General features: G+C 57.4%; 1 protein-coding gene across 1 annotated transcript; it reads left to right on the top strand.

Annotated features, from left to right (window-relative positions):
- Positions 1 to 2,512: 2,512 nt before the first annotated feature.
- Positions 2,513 to 20,017, top strand: BESB_001400 (uncharacterized protein; the record flags this gene model as incomplete). Its single annotated transcript, XM_029358895.1, has 25 exons — positions 2,513 to 3,178; positions 3,734 to 3,913; positions 4,460 to 4,693; positions 5,066 to 5,212; positions 5,667 to 6,072; positions 6,492 to 6,832; positions 7,544 to 8,032; positions 8,373 to 8,530; positions 9,131 to 9,307; positions 9,728 to 10,203; positions 10,617 to 10,757; positions 11,429 to 11,815; positions 11,995 to 12,354; positions 12,635 to 13,320; positions 13,601 to 13,961; positions 14,837 to 15,013; positions 15,464 to 15,721; positions 16,241 to 16,422; positions 16,698 to 16,825; positions 17,149 to 17,677; positions 18,066 to 18,218; positions 18,396 to 18,685; positions 18,979 to 19,212; positions 19,419 to 19,678; positions 19,821 to 20,017. The coding sequence occupies 25 exons, from the start codon at positions 2,513 to 2,515 to the stop codon at positions 20,015 to 20,017; spliced, it is 7,617 nt and encodes a 2,538-aa protein (XP_029221807.1).
- Between the last annotated feature and the right edge of the window lie 134 nt (positions 20,018 to 20,151).

Here is a 20,151-nt window from a genome sequence, read left to right as displayed (position 1 = left end):
AAACCATCTCGCGGTGCTTAAAGCGTCGAGGCCTCCTAGAGAATGGAGAAAAAGTCACACGCCAGCGACGGCTCCAGGGGAGAGGAGGAGGAAGCGATGCAAGTGAGATTCGGAAAGCATCTCACGGTCCGTTTTGGGGGAGAGAGAGCTGAAATTTATCGTTACGTTGAGGACTGCGTCCAGCCGCGAAAGGCGGGAGACTGGCCGTTGAGGTCCAGGACAGCCGACGCGCTTCCCGTCAAACGGACCACGTGGAAAAAGGAGCTCCCGCTGTCGTAAAAAACCATGAAAAGCGGAGAGAAGAAAAGCAAGCCGAGAATCAAAGACTCATCTCTGGCGTCCTGATCTTACCGAGGAGCGGAAAACTTTAGAACAAGACATGGACGACGTATGAGTCGACCGTGCCTCGCTGACTCCCCAGGGCGAGGCGCAGAGGGTTTTCACTCTGTTTTCTCCTCCTCCAACGTTCGCCTGACTTGTCCCCTGTGGTTCATTGGCTGGCTCAAAGAAAAGGAAATGCGTTCTCTAAAAGGTGAGACCCTCGGGTACATGGACACATGCGCGTGCCTCATTCATCTCGGTGTACCGACCTTTCGACGCGCCGACCGCGGCTCCGTCGTGCCCGAATATAAGCCGAAGGCATGGCGAAGACACACGGAGGGCAAGCGAGAGGGGTCACGGGACGGAAATCGTCGAACCAGGCCGGGACTAGCAGACGACCCGTCGAAGGACGGAAGCTCGGTGGAGCGGCATGAAAAATGCGTGATAGTAGCGATACGGAGTTGAAGTTGGTGACCGCTCTACAGCGCCTCTCTTCACCTACGTCGTGCAGCACACGGGCGGCCTTCTCCGTCCTCCGTGCTCCGCGTTCTGGCACGTTGAAGTGCGTCAAGCGGGGACTCTTTCACCGATGGGAGGTTGCAACCACCTCTTGAGCTGCCTGTGGATCCTCTGGGCGCTTCAAACGGGTCATTTCCGGTTTCTTCGCTTTGTTGCAGGTTCCGTGGAGAGAAGACTGAAACAGAGGGGAGTCGGCCAAGGGCACCGCGGGAGCGACGCGATCGGAGTCTCCCTTTCGAGCCCGCTGACACACTGGCTCGCGGCAGGTGTTCAGCGTCGACAGAGCGAGACAGGCGAGTCTTCTTGGTATCATGACGAGTATTCACGCTAAGGACTTCCTCACAGTCTGTCTCCGCGGCCTTTCCTCTTTTGTCTTCCGTTCTGTTCGTGCGAGACGTCGAGCCGCGCGGGTCGTCGTATCCTGGTATCGATACGGCGCGCCTGCGCACGGGCGAACCGCGAGATGCGGTGTAAGTTCTAGATCTGCCCGCGGACGAAGCGAGAGCGTGGAATTCTCGAGGATTCACGAAGCGAAACACGTTGTATGGCGTTTCCCAACTCCGGCAAGTTCTGCGAGACAAGGCCCCTATGCAGGTACGCGCGTGAGTTTGCGCATCTGCAGGCGTTTGCATGTTGAGTCTGCGGCGCTCGGGCCAGCAGCGCCTTGCATGTCTCTGTCTCTCTTCCGTAGCCCTGGCGATTTGTCGGATCGCGGCTCGGCACACGTACGGTATTCCCCCTCGCTGCGATCACGCGCGTTCCACTCTCCCTCACGTCGTTTTTTCTCTCCTCGGAGGAACTTCCTGCTGCACTGGTCGCTGCATCTGCAACGCGCTGCAGGCGAGGCAAGCCGCCGAGAGCGACCGTGCCCCAGGCACGGATGGGAGTGACGGGAAAGACGCGGATCGCCACTTGAGGCGGAAACGAGCAGGCAACTTTGTTTCAGCTTGCTGTGCCTTGGCACTCGTTTGCACTGCCCGTGCCGGGCTGCACGAGCGAGCGCCCGTCTCGTGCGCCCCGCTGGACTTTTTCCCGTCGCTTGCATGGGTTTCATCGCCCGAACCCTTCACGCCCCGGCTTTCCGGCTGCCAGCTTGTCCTATCTTTCTCTGCTCTGCTTCCCCCCTCTCCCCCGTGGCCTCTTTCGTTTTCTTCGCACTTCGTCTATTGCCGAGTCTCTGTCTCTCGTGTGTCACCACAGACGAGAGCACATGCGGGCTGGTGAACACGGTGAGGTTTCGAGGCCTAGGGTTTACGCGTACCGCGCCCTCAGTTGAACGTCGTCTCCCCTAGACTGCGCTCGCTGTTTGATCGCCCTCGACGCGGAGAAGGGTGTGGCGATTTCAGTTTGCCCGCCTCTCTGTTTTCCACAAAAAGAGCGTCCGCGCACTCCCCGGCTTGACGGGACCCGCGGCGCGACTCGCACGGTGTCCCCCGGCCTTTCCGCGCTCTCTAGCCGAGGCGAAACGGAGGAAGTCGCACGCTGGCCTTCTGCCTCTTCTCGCGCCGCCGCCCCCCGCCTGCGCCGCCGTCGTCTTGCCTCGTTCTTCTCGCTGCTCTCTGTCCAGCCTCGAGCCGCTCTTGGCAGCCTGTCTTCCCCCTTCCTTCGGTGCCTGGCAACGCGACGAAGAAGGCAAAAGGAGGAACTCCTCTTCCAGCGGGCACCTTCCACCATGGAGGCGAAGGCTTGGGCCCCCGCGCGAGTTCAGTGGACTCCGCGCGCTCGTGCGCATGTCTCTTTGAGCGCCTGCGCTGCGCCGCGTCGCTCCTCACGCACAGCGACGCGTGCGTCGCCTCGTCGGGAATCGGATTCAGATTCGTCTGCCGTGCGCGTCTCGTTTCCCGTCGTGCCGTCCGCTCAGCGTCGCCGTCGAGAGCGCCGCGCAGGGAGCGCTGTCTCTGTGCGAAGGCGCTTTTCTCTCGTCCTCAGCCTCTGTTGTTTGCTTCCTCTCTCTCTCCTCGGTGTCGCCTCCTCCTCGTCGTCGCTGGCCTCTGAATCCCCCCGCGACGAGGCCTCTCGCGGGGCTGGTGCGCGGTTGCGGTCAGACCCGCCCGAGGCGTCCTCCCCGGCGTCTCTGCCCTCTGCGCGCGCGCCTGCGGCCGCGGCGGGCTCGGACGACGGTGCCGGCACGGCGCGGCGGAGCCGCTCAGACGACGCAGAGACTGGCGCTGAGCAGCTGGACGAGGTCAGCGCGCGGTTAGCCGGCAAAGCCCTCCGCTTGCACCCCCACCCCGATAGAAAGGCCTCCAGCGCAGGCTCCAGTGTGCTGGCTGGCACCCAAGGGCAGCTCCTCGCCGACGCCATCTGCCGGCGCGTGCAAGAAGGAAACTTCGAACAGGTATACGCACAAACCTATATATATATTAGTGTATCTGTAGACATGCATGTGTAGGGATGTGTGCATAGAGGCGGGTGCCTGTGTGCTTGTTCGTGATTATGTCTATGCGTGGCTATGTTGCCGGGGAAGGGTCGACTGTGAGGAAGGACCGGGGGGAGGCCCCACAGATGATGCACGCTGTTGACGTTTACTATCTGGCAACGTCCCGCGAGTCTCTGCTTCCGAGCGCGCCGCTGTGAATTTGGACTTACTGTGGAGAGACCGTGACGCTGGCCGCACCTCATTTTCCACGCAGATAACAGAGGAGAGATGTGTGTGCCAGTAGTATGTATACATATGAGTGAATGTCCGTGAACAAGCACTGAGCGGCATATTAGTGGATGTTTTGCTACCTAGAGTCCTTCACACCCGTATCCTCCATCACATATTCCGTCACTCTGCTCGGAAGCTATCTATCTATCTATCTATCTATTTATCTATATGTATGTATGTGTGTATACGTGTGCATGATGGATTGGCGGTTTTCAGTGCTGTTTTGTGCTTTCTTGCGTGTAGGTTTCCCTGGGCGCTGGCACGACTGGGGTCTTCGAGCGCCTGCCAGACGAGCGGAAAAAGAGTCACTGGCTGCAAGTGCCTCTGACAGAGACGCACTTGCCGGGTCTGGCGAGCCCGTCAACGCCCGCGGGCGGTGCCCCCGAGCTGACGGTCCTCGTCACGCCCCACAGACCTACTCAGGTATCTCTGCTTGGCGGTGATGTATCCGCCTCTGATTCGACAACCGCGCGACTGCAAATGGCAGAGCCGCATACTCATGTCGCAACAAAAGCCGTGCATACATGCATATATATATCTATATATATATATATATATATAGATATATGTCTATATCAGCCATGCATACATATATATATATATATGTATCAATGGTGATGTAAGTGGACGAATGCGTACGTACGCACCCAGCTGGAGACAAACAGCGGTTCGAGTATGTATGTATCTATATATATATATATATGCATACAAACGTATATAAATACATGTATGCAGGTATGTCTGTTGGCATCTGCATATGTATGCCAGTAGTGAATGACTGCAGCTGTGTGTGAGTAGTTGATGCGTGGATCGGTCGCCGGAGCGTCGCAAAAACACTGGTCACGTCTTCGCATTTATCTCACGCCTTCTTTGCATGTGTTTAAAGCTTCGTTATTGCGGGTGCAGACAACTGCCTCTGGTGCTTTACGCTGAGTCTGCGTCTCCCTGATGCCTGCTTTTTGCCCGCAGCTGCCGAACGTCCAGTTGATTTACCAGCCCGCGCATGGAGTGCCATGTGCGTGGCTCCGCGACGCGACGGCGGCTGGCCCTGTGCTTCTGCGGCTTCCACGCGACGAACTGGAGACCCTTTCTCGCCGCGAGGTCTCTGCTGTCACCGTCCTTGTGTCCTGCGATACGCCCTGTGCGCCACTCATCAGCCTCGACTGGCAAGTGCCCTCCAGTCAAGAAAACATCCAAGTCGAGGTAACGCATCAAGCGGCCAGACCCACAAACTATGGCGCGGGTGCCTCTCAAGCGTGCAGCTTGGAACGGCGTAGTCGCATAGCTGAGTGTGCGAGTCCATACGTACGCAGCTGGATCCGTATATACCGTATATCGTATTCATATATATATATATATATATTTATACATGTATCTGTATATGCCTGTATGTGTATATACCGACGCCGTGTGCCCGGCAGCCGCTTTCAGGCCAGGAAAGCAGCGAGGTCGCCGTTGACCTTCAACGTCAAGAGGCGAGTTCGTTTGTGGCTCTTCGCACACATTCAGAGAGTTGGGATCGGCCGTGGAGAAATTGGTTGGAAGCTCTTCTCTGGTGTGTGTTTCTTCGTGCAGTGCAAGAAGGCGCCTGAGGGCTCGGAAGTCATTTGTCCGACGCTGAGCGGCGAGGCTCTCGCTGGCGTGCCCGTTCACTACGAGTTCAAATGCACCGACGCCTGTCAAGAGGCGCTTCGCGGCGCCGTCGGCGCAAGGATTCAAGTCGTAAGTTCTCGAAAGCAGCCCCGGACCGCGAAGCATAGACACGCGAAAGCAGAAGTCCCGGGAAGGCAGACGATACGGGAGAAAAGGGCGGAGGGAACGAGAAGCGGAGAGGCACAGGCTGATGAAAGCGAGCGGTGCTGTCTCCTGTACGGACACGTGGGTCTTGGGCTTTCACGAGTAGAGGCGTGTTGGTTGCGCGGCGGCAGCAGGAACTTGAGGCTCTAGTGAGATCGAGCGTGGGGGGGAGCTGGCAGAGAGTAGCGGGTACCACGGATAGGAGCACAGAGTGAAATATTCGCCATGACTTGCGCCGTCGCTGTTTCCGTGTCTTATTTGCTGCCTCCGACCTGTTTTTCGTCCTCGTTCTCCGCGTTCTGGCCTTGCGGTTGGGCTGTTCTTGCCTTCCCTCTCCGTGGCGTCCCTCGCATTTCTCCCTCCTCTACACTTCCTTCAGTGTCTACTTTTCTGTCTCCATCTTCGCGGGGCAGGCCGTCTCCCCAGCCGTCCACCAGCCCGTGCCTGCGAGCGGAGACACTTTGTCTCCTGTCCCCCGGCGTCTGGCGGCGCGTCGCTCGCGCCCGTCGTGGGCTCGGCGGCGCCCGATACGCGCCTCGAGCTGCTCGCGGCGTGGGGCTGCGTGCCGGAAAGTGGTGCGTCACCAGAGGCGCTCGGCGAAGAAGAGGCATTCAGAAGCGAATCGCCTTCCGCGACGACTCCAGGGAGCGCGGCGAAGGAGGCAGGGCAGACGGAGGGAGCTGCCAAACCAAGAGCCGGAGACGGCGCCAGCAAGGCAAGCGTCTGCAGTCCCCTGACGTCCGTGGGTGGGGCCGCTGGCGTCACCTACCTGACTGCCGCGATCCGTAAGAAGGAAACAGCCTCTGCATGTGGGGGGGTGTCTGGCGCCGCGGCCTGGCGAACAGGCCTCGTCGTGTCCTGTGTTCTACTTACGTCAGTTTAGCAAGCGAGAATCAGAGTCGCTTGGTGCACATGCATATATACATATATACATACATTTTTGCGTGAGAACTGCTCGCATGTCTGTCGAATTTTTCCCATTCTTCGTCTACTGTTTCGCGGCGTGCGTGCGGCTGTTCATCCAAAACCTGGGCTATCTGCGTGTGTGTATTTGGACAGTCTGTTACGCTTTACACGTCTCAGTCGCTCGTGCCTCGCTCGAGTCTGGCCTGCACAGACCGGTCTGTGGTCTGAACGCAGGCACGTCGGTCTTAAACCCAAGCCGCGCGAGCCTGCGAGCTTTTTTGCTGTGTGTGTGCTGCAGCTCCTGCGTCGGGGGGGGAGATTCCGAGCCTGCATTTGGTGGTGCTTTCGCCTAGCCTGCGCAGCCGCTCGTTCCGCGTCGCGTTTGAGCTGCCGCAGAGCGTGACGGAGATCGCGTTTGATCGGCCGCTGCATGTCGTGCTGCCGCCGGACTCGCTTCGGTTCTTCGCCTTCGAGCTCCCCGAGACTATGTGGGACATCAGCGCCTCATGTGCGCATAACTACCTCGGCGCCAAAGTCGAATTCCTCCCTGTCGAGATCGTCGTCGCCTCGGAGGCAGGCGGCCTGCCCACGCTCGCAGTCGCGAACGAGGAGCTCGAACCGCGCCCCGATCCTGCAAAGGTGAGATTCGCCAAACCGCGCGACGCCTGCGCACATGGCTTCCGGTATGTCTAAAAACAGACGCTTACTGTGTGTGGATATGCGTGGCGTGCGTGAAAGTTGCTACGCGAACGCGGGTCGGAGTCTAGGTTCGGCTAGCCGGTTGAAACGTCCGGTTGCCGCGGACAAGAGCCTGCCAGCACCAGTGAGGGGCGCGCGACGGGCGAGCCTTCGTGAATGACAACGAAACGGGAGGAAACGCACGCGTGTGCGTGTAGAGTGCCGGTAAAGTTAAGCGTGATGACATATCTGTACAACTATATCTATCTATATCTACATATATATATTTGATGCATAGCTCCGAAGAAGGGGTTCCTTGGCAGTGTGTGTGGCGTGCGCGTTCGAGGTCCGTGTGGAGTGACCAAGCTTTTCTCGTAGCAGCGCGAGATCACCACTCTTTCCGTGAGAGTGTTTGTAGACTTGCGCATATGCACGCCTTGGAACGCACGGTGGTCCTAATGCTCTCAGCGAGGCATGCGGCGTCGCTCCAACGTTTGCCGCGCAGCACGTCGGCAAGGTGTGTTCGCCTCGCCAGTCGCGCATCTCTGCTCGATGTACGTAGGGTGATACATACTTATACATCGATGATGTGTAGTGCATCAGACTTGCCTCGGTCTCTCGGCAAGAACCGATGTAGGGGGACGCGGGTGCGGAGTTCTTGCTTTGCTTCAGACCAAGCGAGAGCAAATGTATGCCTGGCGGAGCAGCGACGGGCACGAGTCCGAGTCGGGAGTGCCGTATGCGTGGGTCCTTCTGGGCTCTGATGCACTGCGGGCGCGCAAGCCGTATGGACGGTTTATTGTCGGCGTGCGCGCGTCTTCGTTTTCGCTCGTGTCGCTGGCTGTCTCTTCGCGGTCGGCGACGATGGGCGTCCGCGACTGGCCTGAACTCCTGACCTCGGGCGTGGGTCTGACTCTGAACTTCGTCCCTTTCTCGCGCTACTGCAAAGACGAGTTCCTCATCTTCCGCACCGGCGGCGACGTCGGGCGCTCGGCGAGTGAGACTGCCCTCGCGAGCGCGGAGGCGGCCGCCGCGGGTAGGGGGGGCGGCGACCCCGGCGGCGTGCTCGTCTTCCTCGCTCAGAAGCAGAAGGGCGACATGCCCGCCGAGTTCTGCTTCGTCCCCTGCGGACCGACCGAGGGCCTTTTCCACTTGTGCCCGGTGAGCTCCGCCAGAAACAGAGGCGAGGAGCCAGGCGCGAAGGTCCGGAGACAGGCGCCCTGCGCAGAGACACAGGGAAGGGAATCTCGATGAACGCACTAGGGTCCACTGCAGAAGCCCGCCTCACGGAGGACAGCAGCAAACCGGACGGCGTCGCGTCGAGGCGCGGGAGGAGGGGTGTGTGGCAGGCCGATGCTGCATGAAGACGGGGAAGGCGTGAGGAATCCTCGTCCGGAGTCAGTTGAGGTCACCCTCCACATCGCGAGGGGAGGTTCGTGTTTTCGATGGTTTCACAAGTCTTTGCCGTCGGCTCTTGTTCTTTTTCTTTGCGCAAATGCAGAATATGCCTGTCGACAACGACGCTCCGTGTCCCTCCTCCCTGGTGACGAAGCCAGCCGCCGACGCGCGCCTCGTTCGCTTCGCAATCCCCGCCGAGCAGCTGCAGCCGCGGACTGTCTACGCGGTCCGAATTCGCCTCGCGTCGTGGCAAGAGGGCACGTAAGCCTCACAGTGCGACTGCGCATGCAAGTGTACATGTCGCCGGCGAAACAAACCCCAGCGTGTTCATGTATGTGCGTCTCGGTGGCGGCCGGCAGTGGATCTGTTTTGAGGCGGCAGAGCGCTTCGGAGTTCGTTTGTGGGTTTCGGGCGTGTCAGTATGTGGCCTAGTGCAGTTCTTTCTCCTCGCGCAATCGCTTGCAGTGTGGCTCGCGAGGGAGGGCGCTTTTTCCGCGCAGCGCTGTGTTTCGGGGTGTTTGCGGATTTTATCGCAGCCACGAAAGCCAGATTCGCACACATCCGCCTTCGTAGTGCGCGTGTCCTCTACGGGAAAGCGGACCGCCTGCTGGCGTGCCGTGCGAGAGCATGCACTTCCACATAGGTAGATAGATAGATATAGATAGATAGATAGATGTAGATAGATATAGATAAATGTAGATAGACATATACAGATAGATAGATATACACGGATAGATACAGACAGATAGAGATAGACACACAGGCAGCCATGTAGATATACGGAGGTACAGCTGCGTGTATATTTATCTAGCTTTCAGTATGTATTTGCCCATGTGCGTGCGTGCTGTGTCTGTGCTGTAGGGTCGTGGTTGGCGTGTGGAAGCCGACGCCTGGAGACTACCTCATGCTGGGCATCAGGGCGTTTAACGGCGTGCCCTTCAGAGGCTTCCTCCACAACGACTCCTCGAGAGCATCGATGCTGGAGTTAACCTTCACTGTCGACCGAAACACACTCCCCCGCCTCACTACATCCGACGGGTTCGTTTCGCCGTCGCGTGGAGAGAGCGGCGGCTCCCGCATGCGTCCTGCTTGCACGTCTCCAGATCAGAGAGTATGCGCCTTGCGCGCGAACGCATGCATGTGTGCGTAGAGTATGCTCACGCCTCGGAGCGACTGTTTGTGGGCGGTACCTGAAAGCTGAGTGAGCCACGTGTGTGGGTCTCCGCCGGATGGGACCTCAGATTATCTTCTTTGATTCTAGCTTGCAGTGTGCGTGTGTGTGGCCGCGAGCGTCGTCGTAACCACGCTACCAAAAAGCGAGACATGTGTGGCTCAGGCTATCGCAGCACACCTGCGGACAGCGGCGCGTGAGCCCGCGTCGCAACCAAGAGAGCCTCTGTCTTGGCGCTGGTTTTCTGTGTCCTCCACGGCGGTTTCTTTGATTCCGTGTTTCCTCAGGCGCTACGTGTTTCGCCTAAGTCTCTTGGGAAGCGCGGCGGGGTTCGTGGTCACGGTCGCGATTCCTGGCGAGAAAATGAAGACGCGTCGCACGGTGTCTGTGCCAGGAGCGCAGGCGAGCAACCGCGTGGATTTTTCGGAGTTTGTAGCGTCGAGTGCAGTGTGGAAAGATGGCGAGGGAATCGGTCAGTGGATCATACGCATTCGCAGCCTTGCGCAAACCCCCGTCGCGGTCGACGTCACAGTCTCCTTCGGGCCTGAAGACGAGGCCGCCGCACTGGCGGCGAAGGCGACGGCAGCGGCCAGCGGCTCCCCGCGCGCCGAGGCTCAGGGCTTCTTGAACCCCGAAAAGGTCATGACAGACACCACGCACCTCATGGACGGCGCGGTCTACGTGGGCCGCGTCGGCAGCGACCCCCAAGCAAAAGGTGGAAGACGATACTTCTACTTCTCCATGGACTACAGCCTCGTGGCAGGTACCGACTCGCAAGAGTGTACCCCGCAGCGGCTTCCCGGTGAATCGAGTCGCCTGCTGCGAATCGCTGTACAAATACATGGAACACATCTGTGTATGTATGTGTGTCTCTATACATTTGCATGTAACTGCATCTGCAACGGACGTGCCTAGCCGCCGGTGGGGTCCTCGCTGCATGGGTACGAGCGTCCGCCCTCGCTTTGGAGCCTGGAGCGCGGCTGTAGCACCGAGGCGGCGCGCGAAATCGCGGTGAGGCTCTTTGACGCACCCGCCAGCCCGTGTGGCGCTGCACATATCCAGAGACGTATGACTATGATTTTGAGTGGTGCCCGTTACGCATCCTCCGGTCGGTCGTCAGTCTCCGCGTGACGTCTTTCCCCCTCACGCGGTCGCGCTTTCGCTCTGTCGCTTCAGCTCATTCCTTGGAGCCTCGGCCGCATCTCCGCTGCATCGCGTCCTCCTTTGACGGCAGCCGCCGACGCGTGCGGCTGTTCGCCAACGTCCTAACGAAGGCGAATGCGGGCTCGTATCGCCCTCCTGACCCCGCGGCTCCAGGTGAGTATAGCAACCGAAGAACAGGAGACAGCAGTTCTACGACATACTCTCAGGGCGCTTCCCCGCGGGCGCGAGTCAAGGGGATCATGTATATAGATATAGATATAGATATGTAAATCTATATGTAATATGAATACGTTTATACATATATATATGCATATATATGTGAGGCCGAAAACGTATGCCTTGCCCTAAGATCATTTCCGCCGCGTTGCTAGGGAAGTATCGGGGATACCAGTTGCGTAATCTGTGTGGCAGAGCTAACGTGTTTGAGTCACGTGTGAATAGAAACACAGGGATGCATCTACGCACAAGCAGACAGCGCCGTGCGAGTCCCGCAGGCCACAACTATCTTTGAGGCTCTTCGTCGTGGCGCCCTTGGAGATAATTATGTCCTCTGCCTGCCCCAACATGGTTATATGCAGACAAATGCGTAAATCATACGCTTCTGTGTGTCATCCGAATATGGAGGAGTTTGTGCTCAAGGTTAGATTAGGCGTGGTCTGTATGTGTTTCTCTGTGTGATCGTTAGACGTCGGTTTCTGTCTCAAGTATTCTTTCCTCGTTCATCCGGACGTGCTTGGCTCTGCAGTGGCCTTCCGAGCGATATACAGAAAAATTTCGAGCTAGCCGTCGTGTCGCGTGTGTGTATTCGTTTCTTTCACTTTCAGAGACAGTGACGTGGCCTCCGCAGCGCGACGGCGTCTTCCCTGCCGAGGAGGTTCTCGAAGTTCCGGCTGACGACCCCAACGCAGTCGCTCGCGGCACGCACTCGGCAGCGTATGTGATTCTCGTCGAGGGCGCGCCGTCTGTCTCCTCCTCTGCTTCCTCTGGGAGCACGTCTCCTTCGACGCCCTCTCCCTCGCCCAGCGCGCCGCCTGCGGGCGACGCGGACGAGGCGCAGTCAATCCCCTTCACCATCGTCTGTACCGGCAGCAGCGACACCTTGCCGCTGCCTCTGGGCGTGCCGGTTGAGCGCACGATTGCAGCCGACGCCTCGCATTTCTACTCCTTCGCGACGCCTGTGTATGAAAAAGACATTGTCATTTCTCTCACGAGTAAGTGGAGACGGAACGGCGCAGTCTCCGCGTTTGGCTGCTTCGCTCACTGAGTGCCCTTCTGCAGAAGAGAGCCTTTACTTGTTGGGGCAGGTGTGTTTTGAGGCGTGCACCGACATGACTGTCTCCGCAGTTCCCCGGCCTGAATCGCACCTCCTTTCTGCTGTCCGTCCACGCAGCTGGCGCCGTCGGCGACGCGGACCTCTTTGTCTCTCCGCGTCGCGAGGTCTCTGCGTCTGCGCCTGGGCACTTGTGGTCGTCCGCGGAGCTCGGGAGCGACTGGGTGCTTCTCGCGGCAGAGTCCAAGACCTTTCGGTCCTTCTGCAACGAAGCCGTTGTCTCCGCGTCGGGCTTCTGCATCTTTTTCATCCTCGTGCGGGCTCAGGAAGACTCTCAGTACACGCTGGAGGTTCGCCAAGAGAGCGGCGGCATCGACGCAGTCGTCGCCTCGGTGCCTGTGAACGACTTCGTCCGCAGGGGTCACTCGAAGATGTATTCCTACCTGGAGGTCTCTCCTGACGAAGACCTGAAAATCTCAGGTACGCGTCCGCGTCCGCTGCGCACGTCGCCCCTCGCCTGTGTGGCGAGGTCGGCAGCAGCGTCTATATTTATAGTTGGATAATGCATCAAACGAACACGGTAAAGCTGACCAATTGAAATATAAGTTTAGTAAAAAAGCTCGCGAGACCCCGCAGAGCTTTCAGCAGGCGCCCTCCGGGAGGTGTGTCCTGTTGAGATACGCACAGACGGAATGTCCTCTTCACGTGGACGGCATACGAGTATTCCGGATGTGTTTTCGCCGTGTCCGCGTCCGTTCAGCCAAGAGCGACCGCGACATCACGCTGTATGCCGCGCTAGGCTCCGTGGACCTCGTGACGGATTTGACGCCTCTGCACCTAGGCACAGCGCAGTGGTGGAGCGACGGCATCGCCACGCGCGCGATTGAAATCAAAGGCGCAGATCTGCAGCGACGCCAAGCCGTGCTCGGCTGCACGTTTTCTCCAAAAGACGATGCGACCGGCGCGGGCAACACGCGCGCGCCCGCGAAGGCCGCGGGGATCCCGGGCTCTTCGGCCTCGGAGGAGAGCCCCACTGCCGCCGCCGCGTCGTCGCCAGACGGGACGTCGGAGGAGCCGCGAGCTGAGAGTCGCCAGTGCGTGCTTCGCATCGACGTTTCGGCGCACCAGGACCAGCCCTTCTCGCTCGTCCTGCTGCGGTCGCAGACGAACTCGATCGTGACAAACATCCTGGTGGACTCGACGCCGAACGCGGGTGTCCTCTGGGACCAAGTCGACGTCAAGTACGAGCTGCAGATCGACTCGTTCATCGTCGAGAAAGACCTCGACGCCGAGCTCCAGCTCGAAATCTCCTCGTTCGATTGCCACCCCACCCTCACCGTCCGCTGGCCTGACGGCTTCGTCCGCGCCTTCGAGTGGCCGCAGAGCCGCGAGCTCGTCATCGGGCGCGAGATTCACCCCTGGACGCCAGGGCCGTTCATCTTCATGGTGAGTGCGGACGCGTGCGGGTGTGGAACCCGGCGACGCCGGTCGGCAAGCCGAAGGCGGGACCGCGTGCGGGCGTCGAGGTGCGTCGCAGGCGCGCCGCCGCGCGGCGTTGGCGATTCTCGATGTGCAGTTCCCGCGAGCACGAAACATGCGCCGCAAAAAGGCACTCCAGGGAGAGCGATGAATCCGGCGCTAGCCTGTCATGCAGTTGTCAGGGCTTGCGCGTCATCAAGGCGGTTTTTACTGGCTAGGGTTGTCCGTGTCTGTGTGCGCCTCTCAGCTCCACGATCCCAGCATCGGAGGCCGGACGTGCATGTATGTCTTCCACGCGCACGTGGCGACGACGCTGCATGAGCGCCACCCGGTCACTCAGCTGGAGTTCAACGTCCCGCTACGCGCCTCTGTGACGAGTCACCGGCCGAGTTTCTTCGTCTGGACTGCGCCCTACCACGCGAAATTCGAGGATCAATTCTACATTCTAAAGGTCACGCCGTTCGTCCACATGGTCGACGTGTACGTGCAACCCCTCCACAAAAACTCTGGATTCATGAAACGGCCTGTGCCAGGAGAAACGCTGCCGCCCTACGTCAAGCAGCTCGTGAATGAGACGCCGGAGTCTCCCAGTCTCGTCCTCAGAATAGGTCAGCCAACGAGCTAGCTGGAAAAAATATGGTTGGAGCCGATGTCTGCGCTATGCTATTTAATAAAAAAAATTATACAGAAAACGTTTCATTTAAATTTAAGATATTTTTATTTAAAACAACTATCTAATTGAAACAGTAAAATTTTTTATTTTATAAAGGTAGATTTAAAAAATGTTGACAATCAGAATCCAATTTAATTATTTAAATATATTGTCCATAACTTAGCATATTTTGACTAAAGTTTAGAATTCCAAAGAAGCTATAAACATAATTAAAAGTTGTAATAAAATTAAATGAAATAATATTATCTCCAGCTAACATTATTTCTCCAGAGGAAATGTATTTGAGGTTTTAGATTCGTCTTAATATTTAACGTTACTTAAACCGACATTCAGCGGCCCGTCTTGCCGACACTTGCCGGGGAAGCTCGTCACGAAGCTACACAACGGGGTACGGGTAGAACGAACGCAGAAATCTGGGAAAGACCTTGCAGCCGTGAAGATGGAGAAAGAGAAATAGGACGGGGAGACTCAGTTTAGTGGCGCGCGAAAGGACGACTGGAAGCGAGCGAGCGAGCGCGAATCACCAGTTGCTACGCGGACAATGAGTCCTTGTTTCTGTTGTTTGTACCCGATCTTGAAGGCAGGTTTCAGACATACTCGGCTCATATCAGAGGCTTATTCGTGTACAGTTATCTTTGTACGTATCTGTTTCTGTTTATATATATCATCAGCGGCACATGCATATTCATATGTGTCCGGAGAAGGTGAACTGGGTGTAATCTACTGTTTTTCATTCCTGGTTCATTTCGCCTCTGTAGATCCGTTTTCGTGACACAGTTTTCTGCTGGTCGGTTTTTCTCCGTTTTTTAGGCAGTGTCTGGCGCCACGTCGAAAGCGTCGACTGGTTGCCGGCGTGCGAGCCCGAGGATCTCTCTACAGGGCGCTGGGACGACGAGCAACTGGGAACCGACACGGCAGATGTGTTCCATCCTCTCGATTCATGCCAGATCTTGATTAGTGTCTTCGACCATAGGCCGCCGTCTTCAGGTACGAGAGAGTCTTTGTTTTCTTCTGTCTCTCGAGTGAGCCGCTGTCGTCTGCTCGCCGCGAGGTGTTGTTCTTGTCTCCGTTGCATGCGCCCTGTGCTCCTCCTTGGTGGCCGTCAACCAGTCGCGCAGGGAGACGGCTCTGTTCATCTGCATTCATACGTGTATGAATATGTATGTGCACAGTCCTACATATATATACATATTTGTATACAACGGTAAAATGTGTGTGTATGCGCATCTGTCATTTGGCTGCATTGTTTTTTATCGGAAGCATGTCTGCGAGCGGCGTCCTTCTGCGCGGGGCGATGATCTAGTCCCCAAACTGCAGTTGGCTTCAGCATAACACCTTTTCCCGTTCTCGTGGGTTCCCATTCTTCGTTCCATCTGCGTGGTGCCGGGGTTCCCTCGTCTTCTAGTTCGTTCTGCTTGCCGGCTGCGGTTTCCTCAGACCTCTCGGAGTCGCGCGAAGTGGACTTCAGCATTCATATCACGTCCCGCCTCGCAGATCCGTTCGAAGTGTATTCGTTCGGCGAGACTCTGCAGCTGACGAAGGAAGACTTCACCGGGGAGAACCACACGAAGGCGCTGCTGCTCTACCAAGACAACCAGAGCGCAGACATTCATCTGCAGGTGCGATGCCAAGATCCGTACTTGCTCTCCAAGATGACGGCCGCGCTCTTCCACAATCTGACTAGGCTTCATACTGGTAAGGCGCACTACGGTGTTTTGACCCATATCTCGTTGCTCAGTGCTTTCCGCAGTGCCTGTTCCCCCAAATAGATCTCGGAAATCTAGAATTCGCAGCGTCAAACTCTCCCTTGGCGGACGCGAATGCGCGAGGCCGGCGGCTAAAGTCGGTTTGCAGGTAGCTGCCACGAGAAGGGAGTGATGCCTGTACCCAGAGACGTTCGAGACACTGGCTGCAAAGCCCGCGGAAAGACGTGGGAGCTCGCGAGACGGACCTGTCTCAAGAATCCACGCAACGACAAACAGGCGATTCGGAGCGATGCAGCAGACCTCATGCGGCACGTCGCGGGTTGGTCTGAGCTTCGTACTCTGCGCCTCACGCGCGTGGCGTCTTGGGCGTCGAGGGGGGCGGTGGAAGGAATCACGCAGTGGAATGAAACACGCGATGGAATGAAACACGCGGCGGCTGTGCGTTGCGATTTTCTGGCGGCGGTGTACGCTGCAACTGGCTGCGCGTTTTGTCGCTCTGTCTCTGTAGAGCTGCAGCACCGAGACGGGTGCCGCGATGTGGACGACGGCAGGTTTTGTTGGGTTGGCGAGCCCGTGATAGACTGGCAAAACGGCTCGACTTCTGAAATCTTCATACAGGCTGAAGAAAAGGTCCTGAGGCCCCACGGCTTTCTCTACGTCGTCCTCTACCTCAATGAAACGTACTCCCCGGTGCGTAGGCGACTGCAGCATGGTCTTCTCTTCTCGAGGAAGCGCGGTTTTCTTTCCACGCTGTCGCCGGATGCGCGCCGGCTTCACGCGCGTGTTTACCTTTTCCTCTGCAGACTCCGACAGCGCATGTACTGTGTAGTGACGTGAGAGAAAAGTTTAGGTCCGCATCGACGGGCGCATGTTTCTGCCGAGTTGCCTGTCTGCGACTGCGATACTGGTGGATGCGTTTCAAGCGGGAGGGCGGTGGTGTGCCGATGTCTCCACTTCGTTTTCAGGCATTCCAGCCGTCCATTGAGTTCTTCGCAACGCAGTCAGGCATGTATGTGCCTCTGAAGAACAACATTGACTCGGGGATCTACTCCGTGACGGCTGACAAGCCGGCCTTCTTTTCCTTCGAAGTCACGTAAGTGGGCGGAAACACGCGTGTGCGGCGCGCAGGTGTGCGCCAGCGGCTCTGTATGGAGAGGCGGGTCACGTGAGGCTCGACAGGCGGTCAGCAGAATACAAATACATACACTCGCGGGCGGGTAGCCAGCGCCTCCCTTCATGCTCCAAGAGTGGTGAAGCCGTGGAGCTGCGTCAGTTCCATAGCCACCACTGGAGCTCTGAACGCCCCTGGACACCCAGCCCTCCCTCTGCACGTGCTAGGGAATAGGTCTATGGTAGGGGTGTGTCTGTGTTTGGTCCCGGCAGTTTGCGTGCGGGTGTCTGTCCTGTGTGTTGCAGAGAGCCGAGTGGCCAAGTGATTTTGATTTTGGACCCGGATCGCGAGCCGCCCAAGGGGGAAAGCGATCCGCACACGACGTACAAGCAGCATGTTCAGCAGCCGCTGCAAGCGACATCTATGTTTGTCCAGAGCTGCAACACGGAGACCTTCGTCCGGGGTCTGTGGAGCAAGGGGCTTCTGCCCTCTGCCCTCCTGCATTCGCACGAAGGCTTCGTGAACGAACGAGACCAGCTGGTGGCCATCGTCAATAACAACTGGTATATGTTGAACAGCAGCTTGTGTTTCTACAGAATCGGGATCTACACCAAGTCGACTGAGCCGTTCTACTTCCGCATCTCCGCCGCGCTGATCCATCGCTCCGTTCCCGTGGCGTTCCCCGTAAACTCCGCCGTCTTGGCGCACGTCTCGAAGAGACCGCAAGTCAACCGGAATAGTGGAGCCGTTTCAACCATGGCGGTCGACGACAAATTCGCCTTCAGACTCTGGAAAGCCCCCCAGTTCGACGGGCGACTGGTCGCCATGTTCGAGGTGACAAAAGAGCCCAGCGAAAAAACCGCATGCACAAGTAGTCACAGTGCCCGTACCGCTGCGCGCACCCGTTCTTCGTACCGCTTATTCTGTATACCTTTCTTCATAGATACTCACATACAGGCAGACATATTTTCACAGGCATGATGATGTGTGACGGTGCGTGCCACTGCGCTCCCATGTTTCAAGTGGCAAGTATATATAAATATATATATGGACGCATGTGTGCGTAGGTGACTAAGAGGTTTGTCAAGATTTTTTCTGAGGCTAGGCAGACGGCAGCGCGCGTGATTGAGGCTGCTCACTATCGCTGAGTGTGGAGGCGCCTGCGGGGCAGCCGAGTGTACACAGTACTGTGGGGTCTCCTTGGCGATCTTCACCTTGGCAGGTGTGCAGCGGCGCGGCGACTTTGAGGTGGAACGACCGGCTGAGCATGATTGCAGGAAACGGCATGGTGCCAGGCATTTTCCTCAGTTCGATGAAGCACGTGTCCAGGCGAACCGACGCTGCGACCCTCCAGCAGCAGGGTCGCATGTATAGGGTAAGCCAGGCTGACGCGTATCGCTGCGCCTAACTGCCCTTGTAGTTGTTAGCAGTCACATGCCCGCGATGGTTGAGTATGTGAACAGCGATGCATTTGCTGTGCATTCGCAGAGTTTCGCTTCGGGTCGACAGCGTCGTGTGTCTGAGTCTTTGTCGGCGCGGTGTGTGTATGCAGGTTGTGAAAGCTCAAGAAGCGAACTTCTTGGGTGTCTCATGCGACAATCCAGAAGAAAACCGCAGCGAAGGCTACGTTCGCCATAATAATGCAACGTTCAGCATTTTAATGACCGATCTGAACAGCGCCTCGTGTTACAGTGCCGAGTCGGAGGATGTGGACGCCGAAATTGCTCCAGCGCCGTGGTATGAAAAACTCCTGCATCCCGTGAGCGCCAACAAATGGAACCTGAACGTCCGGTGGAAGCCCCTGATGAGATGCACTGCGGACGCGGCTCTGTCTTCGGACGGGTGAGTCTCTCTCCAAGCGTTTTACATTCCTTCCCCTCCCCACGTGTGTGTGTTTGTTCTTCAGCACAGAGGCTTCTGCACCTGTGGTCTCGAATCTACAGTGCACATGCTATCGCGACCATGGTTTCGCCAGCGAGCGTCGCGTATGAGGCACGAGTCTCTACGGTTCCTCTGGTTGACCGATTCGTCGTGCACAGTCACCCGATACAGCGTGTCACGATGTCTGCGCTTTGCAGCTGGGCTACCGAGTCTTGATAGTGGCAAGTGCTTTGTGTCTTTGCGAGCGTACGCAGGAAGTGGACATGCTCGCGGAGGGCGTTTCGCGAGTCTGGAAAGCGCGTTTCGGAGGAAGAAATTCAGTACGAGGTGTTTGTCGCGCCGTCCAACGCGACGCGAGCCAACTGGTTAGCCAGCTGCGGGCTCTACATGGACGCGGAGTACTACAAAACGACTTCGAAGTATTCCGTTGAACCTGGGAGGACGAGCTTCACGCTCCCTTTGCACGACCAGGGATCGCAAGTCTACAAGTACGTGAGAGGAAGGCCCGCCCGACGGCTGATGCGCACAATGTCGACAGAGTTTGGCGGCACATAGACGCACTGGGAGCGTATCAGTATGAGTAACCTATTTAGACGATAAGGGCGTTGTTTTCGCTCGTTACGCGGTTCCCGATGATGGCGCAAATGCGAACACATGTATTATGTGTCTGTTGTTACGTGTCTCTTCGGTTCAGGGTGGCTGTGATGGCGAAGCATATCCCTCAGGCATTTGAACAGAGAGCTCAGCCATTCACGTACCGCTTCGTGGAGGTGGAGTTGAGGAAAACGGGAGACGTGCTGACTGTAGGATCGACGTATCTTATCCTCGTCGCTTTAGTCGTCGTGGTCTTTCTTTGCCGCCGTCACATGGTTGACCGAGCAAAAGGCGTTTGGCAGGAGCTGCTCGGGTGGATTCCTGCCGTGCTTGGCAGGCCAGCACGGTATCAATCGCGAGGTACGTGACAAAAAAAAAGAGGGGTTCGGTCATGTAAACTACTCTTATAGTAGCTGCTCGAGCGGCTTGCGTGCACGTAGTGCTTCTTTCCGCTGTGCACAGTACGTGTTGTAAGTTGGGAACATGTTTGTGTTTCTCGCAGGACCGCGAGGTATTGAAATGCCGCCCGTCCTCCATGGGTACATGCCCCCTCCATCGACACTCGGATGCAGCGCCGTGAGGCACGACTACGAAGATGACGGCCTCTCAGAAGACCCGTTCACCCTGAAAACTGACGACTACTCGTTACCCCCGTTGCCGCAATCTCTGAAACCGTGGTCAGGACGGCCGGGGCAGTAGACCGTGGCGTTCAAGGTATTGAGCATTTTCTGTGTGGCTCTCCATGACTCTACGTTGAGTTGACAATTCATTGAACAGATGAGTTTAGAACAAAGCATAAACGTTCAGGTTGGATGTACGTGAAGCGTTACCAC

The sequence above is a fragment of the Besnoitia besnoiti genome, chromosome I (genome assembly GCF_002563875.1).
Source record: "Besnoitia besnoiti strain Bb-Ger1 chromosome I, whole genome shotgun sequence".
Lineage (NCBI taxonomy): Eukaryota > Apicomplexa > Conoidasida > Eucoccidiorida > Sarcocystidae > Besnoitia > Besnoitia besnoiti.
This window is presented reverse-complemented; position numbering and strand designations above follow the sequence as displayed.